This window comes from Peromyscus leucopus, chromosome 7 (genome assembly GCF_004664715.2).
Source record: "Peromyscus leucopus breed LL Stock chromosome 7, UCI_PerLeu_2.1, whole genome shotgun sequence".
NCBI classification, from domain to species: domain Eukaryota; kingdom Metazoa; phylum Chordata; class Mammalia; order Rodentia; family Cricetidae; genus Peromyscus; species Peromyscus leucopus.
Window position 1 is genome coordinate 108,021,521 of NC_051069.1, and position 14,524 is coordinate 108,036,044.

The window sequence follows — 14,524 nt, forward strand, 5'->3', positions numbered from 1 at the left end:
CATACAGGACGCAGCACTTGACACTTGGCAGTGCATCCCAGAAGCCTTTGCTCACTCACGTCAACAACACATAGTAACATGCTCACGAGGCGAGGTCTGGCTAAGCCCTGGACCTGTTTCAACTCTCTTGGTCCTACCACCTGCTGACGTACATGTTTAATCTGATCTCCACTGCAGGAAATTGAGGCTACAGATGATTAACCATATAAAGTCCCACAGCTAGAGGCCATGTCCCCCCCACCCCCACCGTCCTGACCAGATCGCATCACCCAGTGGTTGCTGTCCTCTGTCCTGTACGCGTGTAAGCCGCACTTCGGCCCTTTCCTGAGCGGGCTGTTCAGGCCCTGTCTGTGGAGTTGCAGGGGTCAGCACAATACCCGTGGCCCACCGGGCGGGCTCCAGTGTGCCACTGACAGGCCTCTTGTGATGAGCACCTTGCTGACGACGGTTCTAAACATCCGATCCCTCTTTCAGTCACACTGACCTCACGGTGCCACATGCCAGACAGGCTCTTCTCCAGGCAGTCGGCAATCTTGCTGTCTGTGACACACTTTGGTATTGATAGCATGGTACTACGACATTTTAACAGTGTCAACCATGTCCTGTATGCCTTTAATCCCGTCCACACTAGCCACTTCCACAGTCCCAATGGTCTCAAAGTGGGTATTTTTCACCCACTGTACAGATGAGACCCTTGAGGTGCAGATGAGTAAAAAGGCTTGCTAACAGCCACCCAGCTGGTAAGCTGCAATCCGGAATCCAAACCCAGGTTAATGTCGAGAGCGTGGGCACTAACCACTCAGGCCACCAGCCCTCCCTGCAGTAGAAGGCAACCCAGCTCTTCTTCTTGTAGTCACTACTTAAATGCCTCCTAGCAAGTGTGTTGGGGTTCCTCTCTCCTCTGCCTGCTCCCCATTCCCAACACTTACTCCCTTGGCTGGCACTGAGTTACAAGTCAGTAAAGTACTACTCAATGACTACTTCTTACTTACTGAATAACTGTTGTCTAGAATACTCCGAGAACCCCTTTGCCATCTAGCCCAGTTTGCTCCTTCCTGACATCCAGAAGGCGCTCGATACCGCACACGGTCTCTGGGACACTGGTCTAGGTCTATCGTGGCATCTTGGAACTGATACTTCATCACGTGTGAACTGTGTGACTCCCTCGTCACTACATCACCATGCATGCTCGTCACTACATCACCATGCATGCTTACATATACATTTTTCCTTCTTCCTTCCCTCTCTCCCTCCCTTTCGACTTGTCTGCCTACCTTGTTGACATAGAAACTATGAGGGGAGAGATGTTCTGGGAGTGGGGCACGCGGTAGGTGTTTGATCAACATTTAACAAGTAGTTTTGAACCTGGTACTCATCGCCAGTTTGGGCGACAGATCTGGGCCTGTAGGCCAGGGGTGGGCTCACCGTGTCTGGGGCTCGTTCCAGCACCACAGGGCGGAGGAGGTGGCTCCCTGGGGAGGTGGCCTCTGCGTCACCTGCCCCCAACAAAGAAACTACCCCGTTGCAGTCCACGGTGCTGTTTCTTTTGCCATTGAGGACATGAGCAGGAGCGGGGGTCCCAGGGCTGGGCGCTCCCTGGGCACTGGGACGGCGCAGGGGCCAGGGCACCAGCAGCGACGTGCGGTGGCTCTCACTCTCCCCGGCAGTGCTGTTCTCGTCATCTGCGAAGTCGGCCTCGGAGCCCTGGTCCCGTCTTCGGAAGGTGAAGATGCTCCCTCGGCTGGAGCGGGCCTTCATGGACGTCCGGCTGAGCCGGTTCTGAGGGCACAGGGAGGGTACTGTAACCCACACGGCTCTGCCTGTGTGTCCCCCTAACTCTCATGGTGTCAGCCCTGCTCAGATTCCTAAGCACTGATGCTGGCCACAGGGGAGCGGGTGGCCTGAGAAGGGAGGGGTGGGAGTATCTTCTGCACTGTCAGGGTCTCTACTCACTTCATGTCTGCATCTCTGGGTCTGGAGGGGGGACGAGCCTAGGCAGCAAGAGAGAGGACCCACACAAGGCTCCCAGTCCCCATACTTGACTAGCTCCAGGCAGGAGGCATCGTTAACATGCGAACCACACCCTGGCTCTCCTCCACTTTAAGAATGACTTTGGGAAACTGGAAGGGCTGGGAGGGGTTCGAGGATGCCTTTCTTAGAGACCAAGCTCGGGGCTGTGACCACGCCAGTGGCCCACCATGATGGGCTTTGCAAGGGCCAGAACCACATCGGGATTACCAGTGCTCTGGGGCCATCTTCTGAGTCAGACTTGGGGAGTCTGTCTTCCCCACCGTCCTCTGTCCCGGAAGACAGCCGTTTCCTCCTCTTGCTCCTTCTCTCCTGGTTGGTTACTGGGGCCAAAGGGGACATCTCCAAGGAGCTACGGGACACAGTATCCACAGCCCTGATGGTGAGGGCCTGGAAAAAGATGGAAGAAAGGGTGTTTTGATCATGGAGAATCCTAGGGGAGCTGAAGGCTTAGGCAAGCGATGTATCTCTCAGTGGTTTGGTGGCCCGATCACTAAGGAGACTCCCACACTTGACTCAGACTGGGGATGCCATGGAAGTCATCCCAGGCAGATCCACAATGCCTTGAGAAAGATCAAGAACCTGGAAGGGAGAGTAAGCAGCTAAGTAGGGTGTGGGGCAGTTGAGGGAGGGGTGTTGGTGGACAGAGGAAAGAGCAGGATGAAATGTCAGGCGATCTCCTGAAGGTTCACCCGGTCAGAAGGACACTGGAGGGATCATGGGGTAGTGAGCACAAACAAATGCCTCCAAACTGGCTCTTTTTTCTAGTTCTTTTCTGTGTGAGTGAACCTGTGTATGTATGTACATGTCAGAGGTGGGCCTCGGGTGCCATTCCTCAGGGTCATCCATCTTCATTTTTGAGACATCTCCCATTGGGACCCAGGACTCATTGATTTAGTCTCGGCTGGCCACCAGTGAGCCCCAGGGCTCTGCCTGTCTCCACCTCCCCAGTGATAGGGCTATAAGCCACACACTGCTTTTTGATGGGGGTTCAGGGACTGAATTCAGATCCTCATGCTTGTGTGGTAAGTGCTTGCACAGGGGAGCCATTTCCCTGGCCCCTTCACTGCGGTTTCCAACAGCTTCCTACAGCTACCACGGGGAAGCTGAGTGTGGGCAGCCGGGAAGAACGACCAGGGCTCAACCTTGGCCTTTTCACTAGCTCATCAGAAAGAATCCCTTGACCAGAGTAAACTCTATCTGTGGGCACGGACCTTGTACCAGGCATGTGCGGTGCCCACAGAGGCCACATTTACCGAGAAGCCATCAAGGCATCCAGCTTGTACTACCTAGAAAACATGGTCACAGGGAACAATTTTACCCAGTGTATACCAACAGGTCCACCTTGCCCAGTTAAGTACGGCCTTCCACCCATTATGTCCCACCTGCTGGCCTTACCCAGTATGCACCGCTCCTCCAGGCACTGGTCACTCACCTCATGCTCTTTCTTGAGCATCTCCATGGCCTCTTGGAAGCGTTTCTCCTTCTCCTCCGTCTCAGCAATGGTGGCTTGGTTTTGCTCCTCATAGGCCATGGCCACCACGGCCAGGATCAAGTTCACCAGGTAAAAGGAGCCCAGAAAGATGACAAGCATGAAGAAAATCATGTAGATCTTCCCTGCGGACCTCAGGGTCTGCAAGAGCAAGGGCCAGAAGTCACCCTCACTGGGGCTCCTCCTGAGTCACGGCATGTCTAAGTCACCGTCTGGCTGTGCCAGGGGCTCCGTGTCCTAAGCCTGCAGGTGGAGGAAAGCATGTCTCCCCTGGAGTAGGTCACGTGCTAACCCACAGGAGAGTGTCCCACTTAGAAGGAGGCGGGTGTCTCACCTAATGGGGAGAATGTTGTATCAAAAGAGAATGTTCCGCCATACAGGGTGGAGGAAAATCTCACCCACAGAGCCGAGCATCCTCTAGAAAGGGACTGCAACTGAGCCCTCCCCCCGCCCCCCGCCTCCTCTGTAACTCTCACCAGTGGAAAGCTACCGGGGACGCTGCTGGCCAGCCATTTGTGCAGCCTGACCTGGAGTCCATGCCCAGCATCCCGCTGCCGGCCCAGCCACCCCCGCGGGCACCTGCTGGTATAGGCGTTCCCAGCAATCCTGTGTCATCAGGCGGAAGAGCGCGAGGAAGGCCCAGGCGAAGGAGTCGAAGCTGGTGTAGCCATGGTCTGGGTTCTCACCTGCCTTCAGGCACCGGTAGCCCTCGGGGCATGTCCTGTAGCCAGACATAGACACTCTTGTCCCATGCAGTGAGGGGCCCTAGCTCATTTCCCTGGGCCATGGCCCAGCCTGTGCCCAAATGCTCTGAGACTGTCACCAGGCTTCTTGGTCTGTCTCCATGATCTCATTCTTGCCATGTTCACGGTGGGCCAGGCTGCCATCTTCCTCTCTCCTAGACCTACTTGGAATCTCTAAGGCCCACATCTGGGTCCTTCTGCCCACATGACACACCCTTCCCGGCAGCTGCTGCTCTTGCCACCATTGCCTCCTCCTAGGGAGGAAGCACAAGTCCCTTCCTTGGCTTGTCCAGTCCCTGGGGAGCTGAACACAGGGGGAGCCCCAGAGGGAGGAGAGCAGCAGCAAGGTTTGGCTGACTGTGGGCAGAGACAGGGTCACTGGGTGAAGGGCTGGGCTGGGTTGCATCTGGAAAAGCGCCTGTTTAATACATGCATGCGCGCGCGCACGCGCACGCGCCGCACACACACACACACACACACACACACACACACAGAACTATGGTGGGAGAAATTTGGCAAGTGCCAGGATATTCCTAAGGGCAGCTGTGCCTCACACCAAGACACCCAGACATCTCTCTCACGATGGAAGGAGACAGCAAACATGAGCCCCAGAATCTCACGGCAGAAGCAACCCCTCACGTGGTGAGCCTCTGAACCCTCACCTGTCCCAGACTACAATGTACACAGAGCCCTGGAAATTGTCCCTGGAGACAGGAAATGTCAAGGCACCAGAGCCAGGCTGCTAGACTGAGGCCACACTCACCCCGAAGGGCAGAGCAGCCGAGATGGAGTCAAAGTAGCTCGGATACTGCAAGGTACCCTGGGAGGCCTCCTTATCCCAGCCCCTCTCTAGGGCTCTCCTGCTCCTCCCTTCAGATCTGGTCTCTTACCAGTGATCTCCTGTGGCAAGGGAGGGGTACGGAAGCTTCAGGAAGGAAGACTAGGGAGGGTGTCACTGTCTTAGGGCTGGGGTGTCAGCAGATGGAGCAGCCGGAAGATGCCGAAAGCCGCCGGGAGGAGAGTGCCACCTACCCGGCGTCAGAGCTGTTCCCACACAGTAACACATCCGTGGTGCCATTCTTGAGCAGGTAATTGTCTGCAAGGAGAAACCTGGGTGTGAGCGGCAGGGGTAACCCCGACTCTGGGGGGGCCGCCTCACACGGGGTTTGGGAAAGACACTGCCAGTCACACTTTCCGACCCTCGTCTGCCACTGTCCTTGTCCTCACCCCTATGCCGGGCCAGGACTCAGTGGCCCTGCTTCTCTCTCATCCTGCCCACTCACCGCCACTCCTGAAAACACAGGAAGCCCTGGGCAGGCTCAGCTGTCCCGAGAGGCAGCTTCTGTACCCTGCTCCAAACCACTCAGGGGGTAGCCAGGGCCAAGAGAGGCCCTGAGCCAGGAGGCAAGGGTCTGGGCAGAGTTCCAAGCTGGCTGCTGGGTCATCGTGTGGCCCACTGCCACAACAGAAACTGGTAGAAGAGATGCCTGCCGATCACCATGGCAACACTATGTTCAGATGGGGCTGGGTCCATACCAGGTGAGGCACAGGCCGCCTGCCCTGCCATCTCCCATCAGTCACCACGACCCACCTTTGTCTCGGGAAGCATTTCTCTAAGTGTGGGCCTGACCAGTAACTGTCTGGGAATGGGTTGGGCTATAGCTTCTTCAACACCAGCCACACTTGACTCAGGAGCAGGCCAGGGCCTGTAGTCTGCGCTTTCTGGAACCTTCCAGGTCACTCTGGTGTATGCTGAAGTTTGGTGCCATTCATGTCTGCGAGGCCACAATAGGACCATACCCACATCCACTCACTGAGTCTTCTGTCTGCTTGTTTTCCAGTGGGGTGCTAGCGCTTGTATTTAAGAGGCCCTATCTTCAGGACAGCCCTCTGCGTCCTTGGGGCCTGGCATCTGGCCTGGCCTCAGCATCTACCTTTGATCTAGACAGTGCTTATTGAAAGAGGCGGTGCCCAGCAGCCTGGAGATGCTGAAATGAAGGATGTGCACAACCGCACAAGTCAGTCTGTCACAACCTTCTTGAAGGGCCTTCGGGTGTGTACATTGGAGTGGCAGCCTGGACACCCGGCGAGGGCACTGAGTGGAAAGCTCTTAACCAAGTGTGGTACCACTCAAGCTTCCCAAGAGTCCAGGAAGGCTGGTCTCCTCACCATTGCCAGCATTCTGGACTCAGCCTGTCCCCACACTATACAGGAGCGTGTGTGCGTGCGTGTGTGCGTGCGTGCGTGCGTGTGCGTGTGTGCGTGTATACACGCACACACTCTTGAGTGTCAGGTGTCTTCCTTGTTTTTCATTTTGTCACTTTTTTGAGACATAGCTATTCCTTGAACCTGGAGCTTGCTGATTTGGATAGTCTGGCTGGCCAGCAAGCCTCAGTGACTCTCCTGTCTCCACCTGCTCAGTGCTGGGTTTACAGGTTCACGGTATCACATGTGGCTTTTAATCCAGGTGTTGGGATTTGAACTCAGGTCTTCATGCTTGTGGCAAGCACTTGACTGACTGAACCATGTCCCTACCCCACAAGCTATCTATCCTTCAAACACCGTCCCTCCAGCTAGCCTGGGGGCCTGCTTCTGACCTCCAGCTGGCTCTTGAGTCCCAGCAATGGTTGGGTGGTCCCGGAGGCCTGCCCACCCACCGGAAGCCTGGGTGGAAGATGCCCAGCTTTAATGGTCTCCCAGCACCCTCTCCTAAGGCACGGTTGAGTCCATACCTGGGTCATTGAGGTAGAGGTCCAGAGAGGCCCAGACCTGGCCGTCAAACTCCACAGAACCATTGGTGCCATTGAGCTCAGTAAAGTTGCGCACACACTTGTGCCTCAGGTTGCCCATGAAGAGCTGCAGGCCAATGAGGGCAAAGACGCTGAGGCAGAAGACGGTGAGGACCATCACATCAGCCAGTTTCTTCACAGACTGGATCAGGGCTCCCACGATTGTCTTCAGGCCTGTAAAGTGAGATGGTCACCCACAGACACTCTGCTCTACGATCCTCTGGGTGGAGCTGGGCCTGTAGGACACTGAGAATCCTGAGTCCTGCGCTGACGGGGCTGGGACAGGGATGGCAACCACAGCCAGGGACGCAGTGAAGGAGGCTTTCTGGGCTTTTTCAGAAGGGTTTGAAACTCTTTAGTCTCCACCAGCTCAACATATGAAACAGTGTGGAAAGTGTCTTAAGGCCCACTCTGGCTGGTCCCAAGGTATACCAGGTCTGGCCCTTTCAACATAGCTCACAGCAAAGGAGGCTGAAGTCCAGACCCATTTGGAGCCAACGCAGGACCTCAGTTTGATCTGGAAATGGTAGACACAGCTGCTCCTGGTAGGGGGTCTTCCTGCTCTACTGTTGGGGGCAGCTGTCTTGGACACAGGGAATTTCAGTGATTCGAAGGAAAGCCAGGGTCTGGCTGGGGCTGAGTGGTTAGTGTACAGGATGGATGCAGGGCTCTGGAGGAAGGTTTGGCAAGGTGAGGTGATGTCCTAAATGGGTGGGGTGATGCTCTGGGTTTGGAACCATCTTTGGGGAAGGTTATGGGCAGGGGCTAGGTTGAGGCACGCCTCTCTTCTTCATCTGCCCTGACTCTTGGGGTCCTCTCCATCGCCCCCATTTCCCCAAAGTGGAGTGGCTGGTATCTGCTAGCTGCAGAGAGCAACTCCCTGAAGAAGCCAGCGCCATACAGCGTAGTGACAAAAAAGCGTGTGTGCACACATCCCGTCTGACCCTCGGCTATGTCCTAGGGCAAGTGCGAGCGGAGCGTCAGGAGCAAGGGGCTCCCCTGCAGCAGCAGGGCCCCGGCCCCCACCCCCAAAGCGGCCAGATCTCAGGTTAAGCTCCATCCATCCGTGGTCCAGCCTGTTAAAGTGTTAGGAGCACTGTGACTATCGTGTCCACGGCCCAGAGACAGAGAAGCAGTGATGGGCAGACGAGAGAGGGAAGGGGACAGCCTCATCACCACGGCACCATCACTGCTGTCCCGGCACTCGGCACTCTATGGAAATCATCCTGGCACATGTTGGCAACCGCCCGGTGGGCGGGGGAGGGGCAGGGATCCACGTGTCCTTTACAGTTCAGAACTCTGAGGACCTACTGGGAGACACACGTTTGGTTCTGGCCCTCTAGCTTGGAGACGGCTTCATTTCAGGGGTACATGACAGGGATGGTGGTTATAGCTTGGATGCCCACCTTGGACTGTACCTCAACAGTCAGGCTAAAGGATCTTGGGCCCCGAATAATCTATTCAAGGCTGGCAAAGCAGGAAAGGTCATCCACCCCTTAAAACCTTCCCTCCTAACAAAGACACAGTTCACTTATGTCAAGAATGGTTTCAAACCCGCTGCAGGAGTTTGGAGTCGGGCTGCTTTGACTTCACTCCTGGGTTTTGAGAGGAGAGAGAGGCCCAGGGAACTCTGAGGTTCTTTAGGACGCAGCCCTGGGGACCCTTCTGTAGGCAGCATCCCGTCAGGTTGCAAACACCACTTTCTACGGCCACTTTGGGGACTGCTTTGTGCTGCCTCGCTTAGCTGCTGGAGGCTTCAGAAGACTTGTTAATATTTCTCTTTACCTTATGTCTTTCTGTAGTACTAGGGAATTGAACTCCGGGGTCTTGGATGCCCTAAGCAAACCTTCTATACCTATCTGTATCCCCAATTCTTCTTCTTTTTTAAACTATAGATGGTTGTGAGCCACCATGTGGTTGCTGGGAGTTGAACTCAGGACCTCTGGAAAAGCAGCCAGTGCTCTTAACTGCTGAGCCATCCCTCCAGCCCCATGTGTCCTCAGTTCTTTCATTTATTTTAAAATTTTGAGACAAGATCCTAGTCTGGTCTTGAACTCATTCCATAGCTAAGGCAGGCCCTGTCTCCTGTCTCAGTCTCCCAAACAGCCGAGACTGCAGACCTACACTCAGCTGGTGACATTTGCTTTCACAGGAGTCCCTGGGGGGTTGCCCAGTCATGGCAGGGTTGGGGACACTAGTGCAGACATTGGGAAGATGTGGTCCTTCCTGTTCACATACTAAGTGGGTTCAGAGCCCAGGAGACACATTTGGAGACATAGTCTAAACACAAGATGGTCAGGAGTTATGCTCATAAAATTACCATGACCAGGGGTCTCTGGTTTTCTGATGTGAATTCAGAGCTGGGCTTCTCATGCCTCGAGCGCAGCAGTAGGCACTGAAGTCACCAACACTGTCCTCTAGGAGTAGAGGCAATCACTGGTCTATTCTGAGGCACCTACGGATGTAGGGGCAGTCTGGCGCCCTCCCCCATCGCACCACGCCTTATTTTTGTGACAGTCTCTTATGGAACCTAAAGCTCACCGTTTCTGCTAGACTGGCGGCTGGTGAGTCCCCAGGATCCACCGACCTCGCCCCCCAGCCTGAGATCACAGGCACATGCCACCATGACCAGCTTTTTAAATGTGGCTTCTGGGCGTCTGAGCTCAGGCCCTCAAGGTTGTGCAGCAAGAACGTCACCCATGAGCCACCTCCTCGGCTACTCTGAGCGTTCACAGGGACTCCTAGGCTCTGGTCACTGCTCCTCCAGAACAAGTCCATAAAAACGGTTTGAGCTCATGCTAACCTGGGGAGAGGGAATTAAATGGGGGGAGGGGAGAGACTCCAGGGGTCACGGTGAGTGGGCACCCACTCTGCACACGAACGGGCTTCTGGGTACTTTCCCGTGTGGGCAAGTGGACCAGCGACTGCTGGCGCTGTCTAGGCTTAGATATCCCGGGGATAGTTGCCAACATCTGTCGAGGAGGATTTCTTCCCGAGGCTACCATGCACTGTGCGCTAAACCTCTACTGCGCCATGCGCCGAGGGCTGGTAGACGCCAAGGCCCGATGATGCCTGTCCACAGAGTACACTTTGTGTCACAAGATGGGGGCCGAGGCTTCCATGTGTCACATTAGGCTGGGATCTGGCACTCAGTCACAAAAGACTGCCGGGGTGTGCCGAGTCCCTCAGACACGATCCTTTCCGGCTTCTCGTAATGCCTGTCCCGGCTTTTCACTAGGAAAGCAGCTGGGTTCAGTTTGGAGAAACAATTAGTATTTTGGGAAGAACTGGGGATCAGTCACATCTTGTTCTGGGCTCCTGGTGCCTGAGAGTGGGCTTGGCTGGGGTGGACAGCCCAGAGCCCATTCTGAAGTTCCAGGGAGATTCTCCCACTGCCTCGACCTCTGGGAAAGGTATTCTGGCGACAGGCACATCTGAAGGGCCTTCCAGGGGGCAGCCATGGCTCCCAGGTAGCTGGAAAGGCCCAGGCATGTCCCTCTAGCCTTGGCGTTTAACCTGATTTTTTCACCTGAAATGACTGATATAGTTTTCAGGGCCCGGAGGACTCGGAAGGTGCGTAAGGCAGAGACATTGCCCAGGTCCACAAATTCAGTTGTGTATCTGTAACAAGGGAGATTCACACAGGACACAGTGACAGCACACAAGAGGAGACACAGTCACAGGAAGAGGGAGGGGTGGGAGACAAAGAGAGAGTCACTTGTGGCTGAGGTTGGTAGGCAACCCTGCTCTTACCTGGAATGACCGAAATAGTTTTCAGAGCTCTCAGGACTCTGAAAGTTCGAAGAGCCGACAAATTGCCTAGCTTTATATTTTCTGATACATACCTGTGGGACCAAACCACAGTTACGGCGAGTTACGAAGCAGAGAGCAGCGTGCCCTCCCCTCCCCTCCTCCTCCTGCAGTGTGCCCTCCCCTCCCTCTCCCTCCTCCTGCAGCGTGCCCTCCCCTCCCCCTCCCCCTGCAGCGTGCCCACCCCTCCCTCCCCCTCCCCCTGCAGTGTGCCCACCCCTCCCTCTCCCTCCTCCTGCAGGGTCCACCCCTCCCTCCCCCTCTTCCTACAGGGTCCACCCCTCCTTCCCCTCCCCCTGCAGTGTGCCCACCCCTCCCTCCCCCTCTTCCTGCAGGGTCCACCCCTCCTTCCCCTCCCCTCCCCTGCAGTGTGCCCACCCCTCCCTCTCCCTCCTCCTGCACGGTCCACCCTTCCCCCTCTCCTGCAGTCGCCCCCCCCCCCCCGGCCCACTGTGGGGTGAGGTGGCAGATTTGGGTCCTCCCCTGGCCTTTCCTCTTGACACATGATTTCAGCCCAGGAGTCTTAAAGATGTGCAGAGCAAGCTCCCAGATGCCTTTCTCCATGAAGGTCCCAAGATCAACTGGTACTAGAAGGTAGCTACTCTGGGGACAGAACATAAAACCCCACGACTAGGTCTGAGGCTGGGGATACATTAGTATGTAGAAGGAAATGGTCCCATAAGGCAATGCTGGGAGTGTGTGGGCTTCTGGTCTCACTAGTGTTTCTTGGCACCTTCTAACATCTGTCATCACCATTACTTGGCTGACTCTGAAGTCCTGGTTGAGGCCACTGGATAGATCTCTCTGTGCAGGGAATGATCAGGGATTGCGATGTTACAAGAAACGGCATGAGGATTCCTGGGGGAACCATTCCTGAGATGGAGGTGTTTCAGAAGAGGGAAGGGAGGCTGTCTCCGTAGGCTCTGTCCTGTATGGTCTGAGGGATGCTTGGCAGGGCGGGATGGCTATGAGACTCCCATCTTGAACCTGGACAGTGGTCTATCTCTGACCTCCAGAGGCACAGGAGGCACCTGTCTGCATAAGGCAGGGGTCTGCCCAATCAGAACATGAGGCCATGCATGAACTGGGCAGGTCACATGACCACAGAGATATTGGAGAGGTGAATGCACAGTATGTGACCAAGGCCATAGGGACAGTGACAAATGACCTGTGATATTTAACCAAAGGCCTCACATCCAGGACATCTGACATTTAACTGAAAGTGTCTGATGTTTAACAAAGGATGTCGAACTCGGGGTGTCTGATGTTTAACCAAGTGTGTCTAGCCAGGTGTCTGGGTGGTGTCAGGTCAGGTCACCAGCCCTGCAGTGCTTGAGGGTCTAGACTTGCAGAATCCACACTTCAGAATCTCTCCTGGAGCTGTTGGTGTCTACAGGTAAGACTCCAGCTTGGTCTAGCTCTGTTCACTCTTGGGATCCATCCATCGTCACAGGGTCCTGTGGATGTGTCTGCTCCCTTCTTAGACACATATTATTCTCAATGCCTTCCTTCTTCTGGCTACCCAAGGTCTTTTCTGTGGCACAGTTTCCATTCCGTTCTCTAGACTGGTTTCAGTTTACAAATTCCAATGCAGCAGCCACAAACATTCCATCATCCACTGGGAAGCAGAAATCACCTCTCTCATTCTGGCCCATGTGATGTTTAATTTGACACAAACTATCCCTTTTATATCCTTAGAGTTCCTCCCTTCTCCTGGATGGCTCAGATCCCCCAGACCTCTGTCCCCAGTTCCCCTTCCCTGGTCTCTGTATAGACTGCCACAGGGCTGTGAAGTTGAACCTGAAACATTGCTGATGTTGCCATTCCATGGAAGACATGGCTCAGATGTTCAAGAAACCAACCCCCATCGCTGGTCTCCTGGGCCTTGTCTCCTCCCCTCCCCTCAGAACTTTCAAGGCGATGTCTCCTGGTTACAGGGAGGAAGCAGAGCTAGTGTATAAGAAGGAGAGGGGCCGACCATCTTGCTTTATCCGTCCTATCCCTGAAAGGCCTGGTTTGTCTGCTGATGTCTCAGGGATCAAGGATCCAAGAAGACAGGGCTGCCTGTTGGGCAGTGAGTGCCGAGTGCAAAGGTGCCAGGACCCCCCAGGTGACACGGACAGGCTGCACAGCATGGGGGGGGGGCACAGCTATGTCCCCCGGTAGGCTCGCCCCCATGATACGGCTGGAAATGAGACATAAATGCCGGTGATACTTGGCTGGAAGACAGCCTGGGGTTAGAGGAAGTCTCGAAGGAGGAACCTGAGCTGAGTGAGGGCAGGTGCCTGGGGACACAGTGTGACAGGTGGCTACTGGCGGTTTGCACTCTCCTGAGATAGAACCTGGCCACCTCCCACCAAAGGAATACCAGGTTTCCACTCAGACCTCTCCTGGAGCTCCCAAATGTGGCAGAACAAAGGAGGCCCTTTCAGAGCAGACAGCCAGCCTCCTAAGTGGCGAGGAGAGAATGGGTAAAGGGTGGGCAAAACTCTCCCCTAGGCCAATCTACCTCTTGGCTAGCTGAGTGGCTGGCCAACGGTAGGCAACAGAAGAGCAGAGGGTGGTGGGTGTGAATTCTGCACTGTCATACCCGCCAGCCCCAGCACACAGGAGGCTGTCTGGGGGCTGAGAAACCCCAAGGAACGGCACATGCTGGCCTTCTTCCTGCCCCACCCTATCTAAGACAGTGGAGCCCACGCTGTTAGCTCCTGTGGCGACTGGCCCCCTCCTCTGTGCCCTCCCTCTTTCCCTCCAGGTTTGGTTTCCATAACAACCCCAGAAGGTGGGAGGCTGTTAACTGGCAGGTAATGCCCAGCTTGGGGGGGGACATGAAAATCTCTGGATGCTGGACTGTGACCTGAGCCTGACGAGGTTCCCAGCACCCCTGCACCCGCTTCTAAACTGGATGGGGTGTCAGAGGGAAACCTGGTAAGGAGAGTGAGCTGGGGAGGGACGTCTCCAATCCATCCCTGGCAAGGAGCTGAGACACCGACTTTCAGTCCCAGAACAGCTGCTGACTCTATCATTATGGGTAGGTAGGTTCTCTCTGAGCCTCAGTTTCCCCCAAGGTAAAAGGGGGGTTTGGATGTTGAGTTTCACGTCATTCAGCTTTTGTACCACCAGGACTCCTTTGATCATCCTGTGGACTCATTTCACACAGTTTGTAGCTCACAGGTGGGAACTAGTTGGCTTTCAGGAGGCAGAGTGGACATCAATCAAAGCTGTGGGACAGGTTTGATTAGTGACAGAGAGCTTCCAGCAGTCCATGCAGTCCTGGCAGAAGCGGACCGGCTACTTCTCTAGATGGCCAGATTTCCAAGAATCAAGTCTGGCTCCCCGGTTGTGCCTGGTTTTGGCACAGGTGTGGCTGGGTTCATTAGGAAGCACATCACATTTTCTTCATGGCTTTTAGTAGAAGGAGAGGTTGGCCATGAATTCCATGGGAGAAGGAGACAGGGATTCTCCAAGACAGGACCCTGTAGGACTTGCCAGGGACATGAAGCCACATAGACCATCTTCTAGACATCAGGGCTGAGCTCAGGGTGAGCCGGTCCTGGGTGAAAGCTTTCCCTGGAGTACAGCAGCATCTTTTCGGTAACTCCAAAGGCTCCAGGACGGGGAAGTTGGAGGCCCAGGCGGACGTTGGTCACTGTCTTGTCTAA

General features: G+C 55.2%; 1 protein-coding gene across 1 annotated transcript in view; it reads right to left on the minus strand.

The window, feature by feature from the left end:
• Positions 1-14,524, minus strand: part of Scn5a (sodium voltage-gated channel alpha subunit 5) — an 81,984-nt gene that overhangs the window by 52,145 nt on the left and 15,315 nt on the right. The window contains 7 exon segments of the mRNA XM_028856395.1: positions 1,426-1,779; positions 2,239-2,418; positions 3,464-3,661; positions 4,100-4,241; positions 5,296-5,359; positions 6,996-7,226; positions 10,582-10,673. Coding sequence (XP_028712228.1) covers positions 1,426-1,779; positions 2,239-2,418; positions 3,464-3,661; positions 4,100-4,241; positions 5,296-5,359; positions 6,996-7,226; positions 10,582-10,673 — 1,261 coding nt within the window.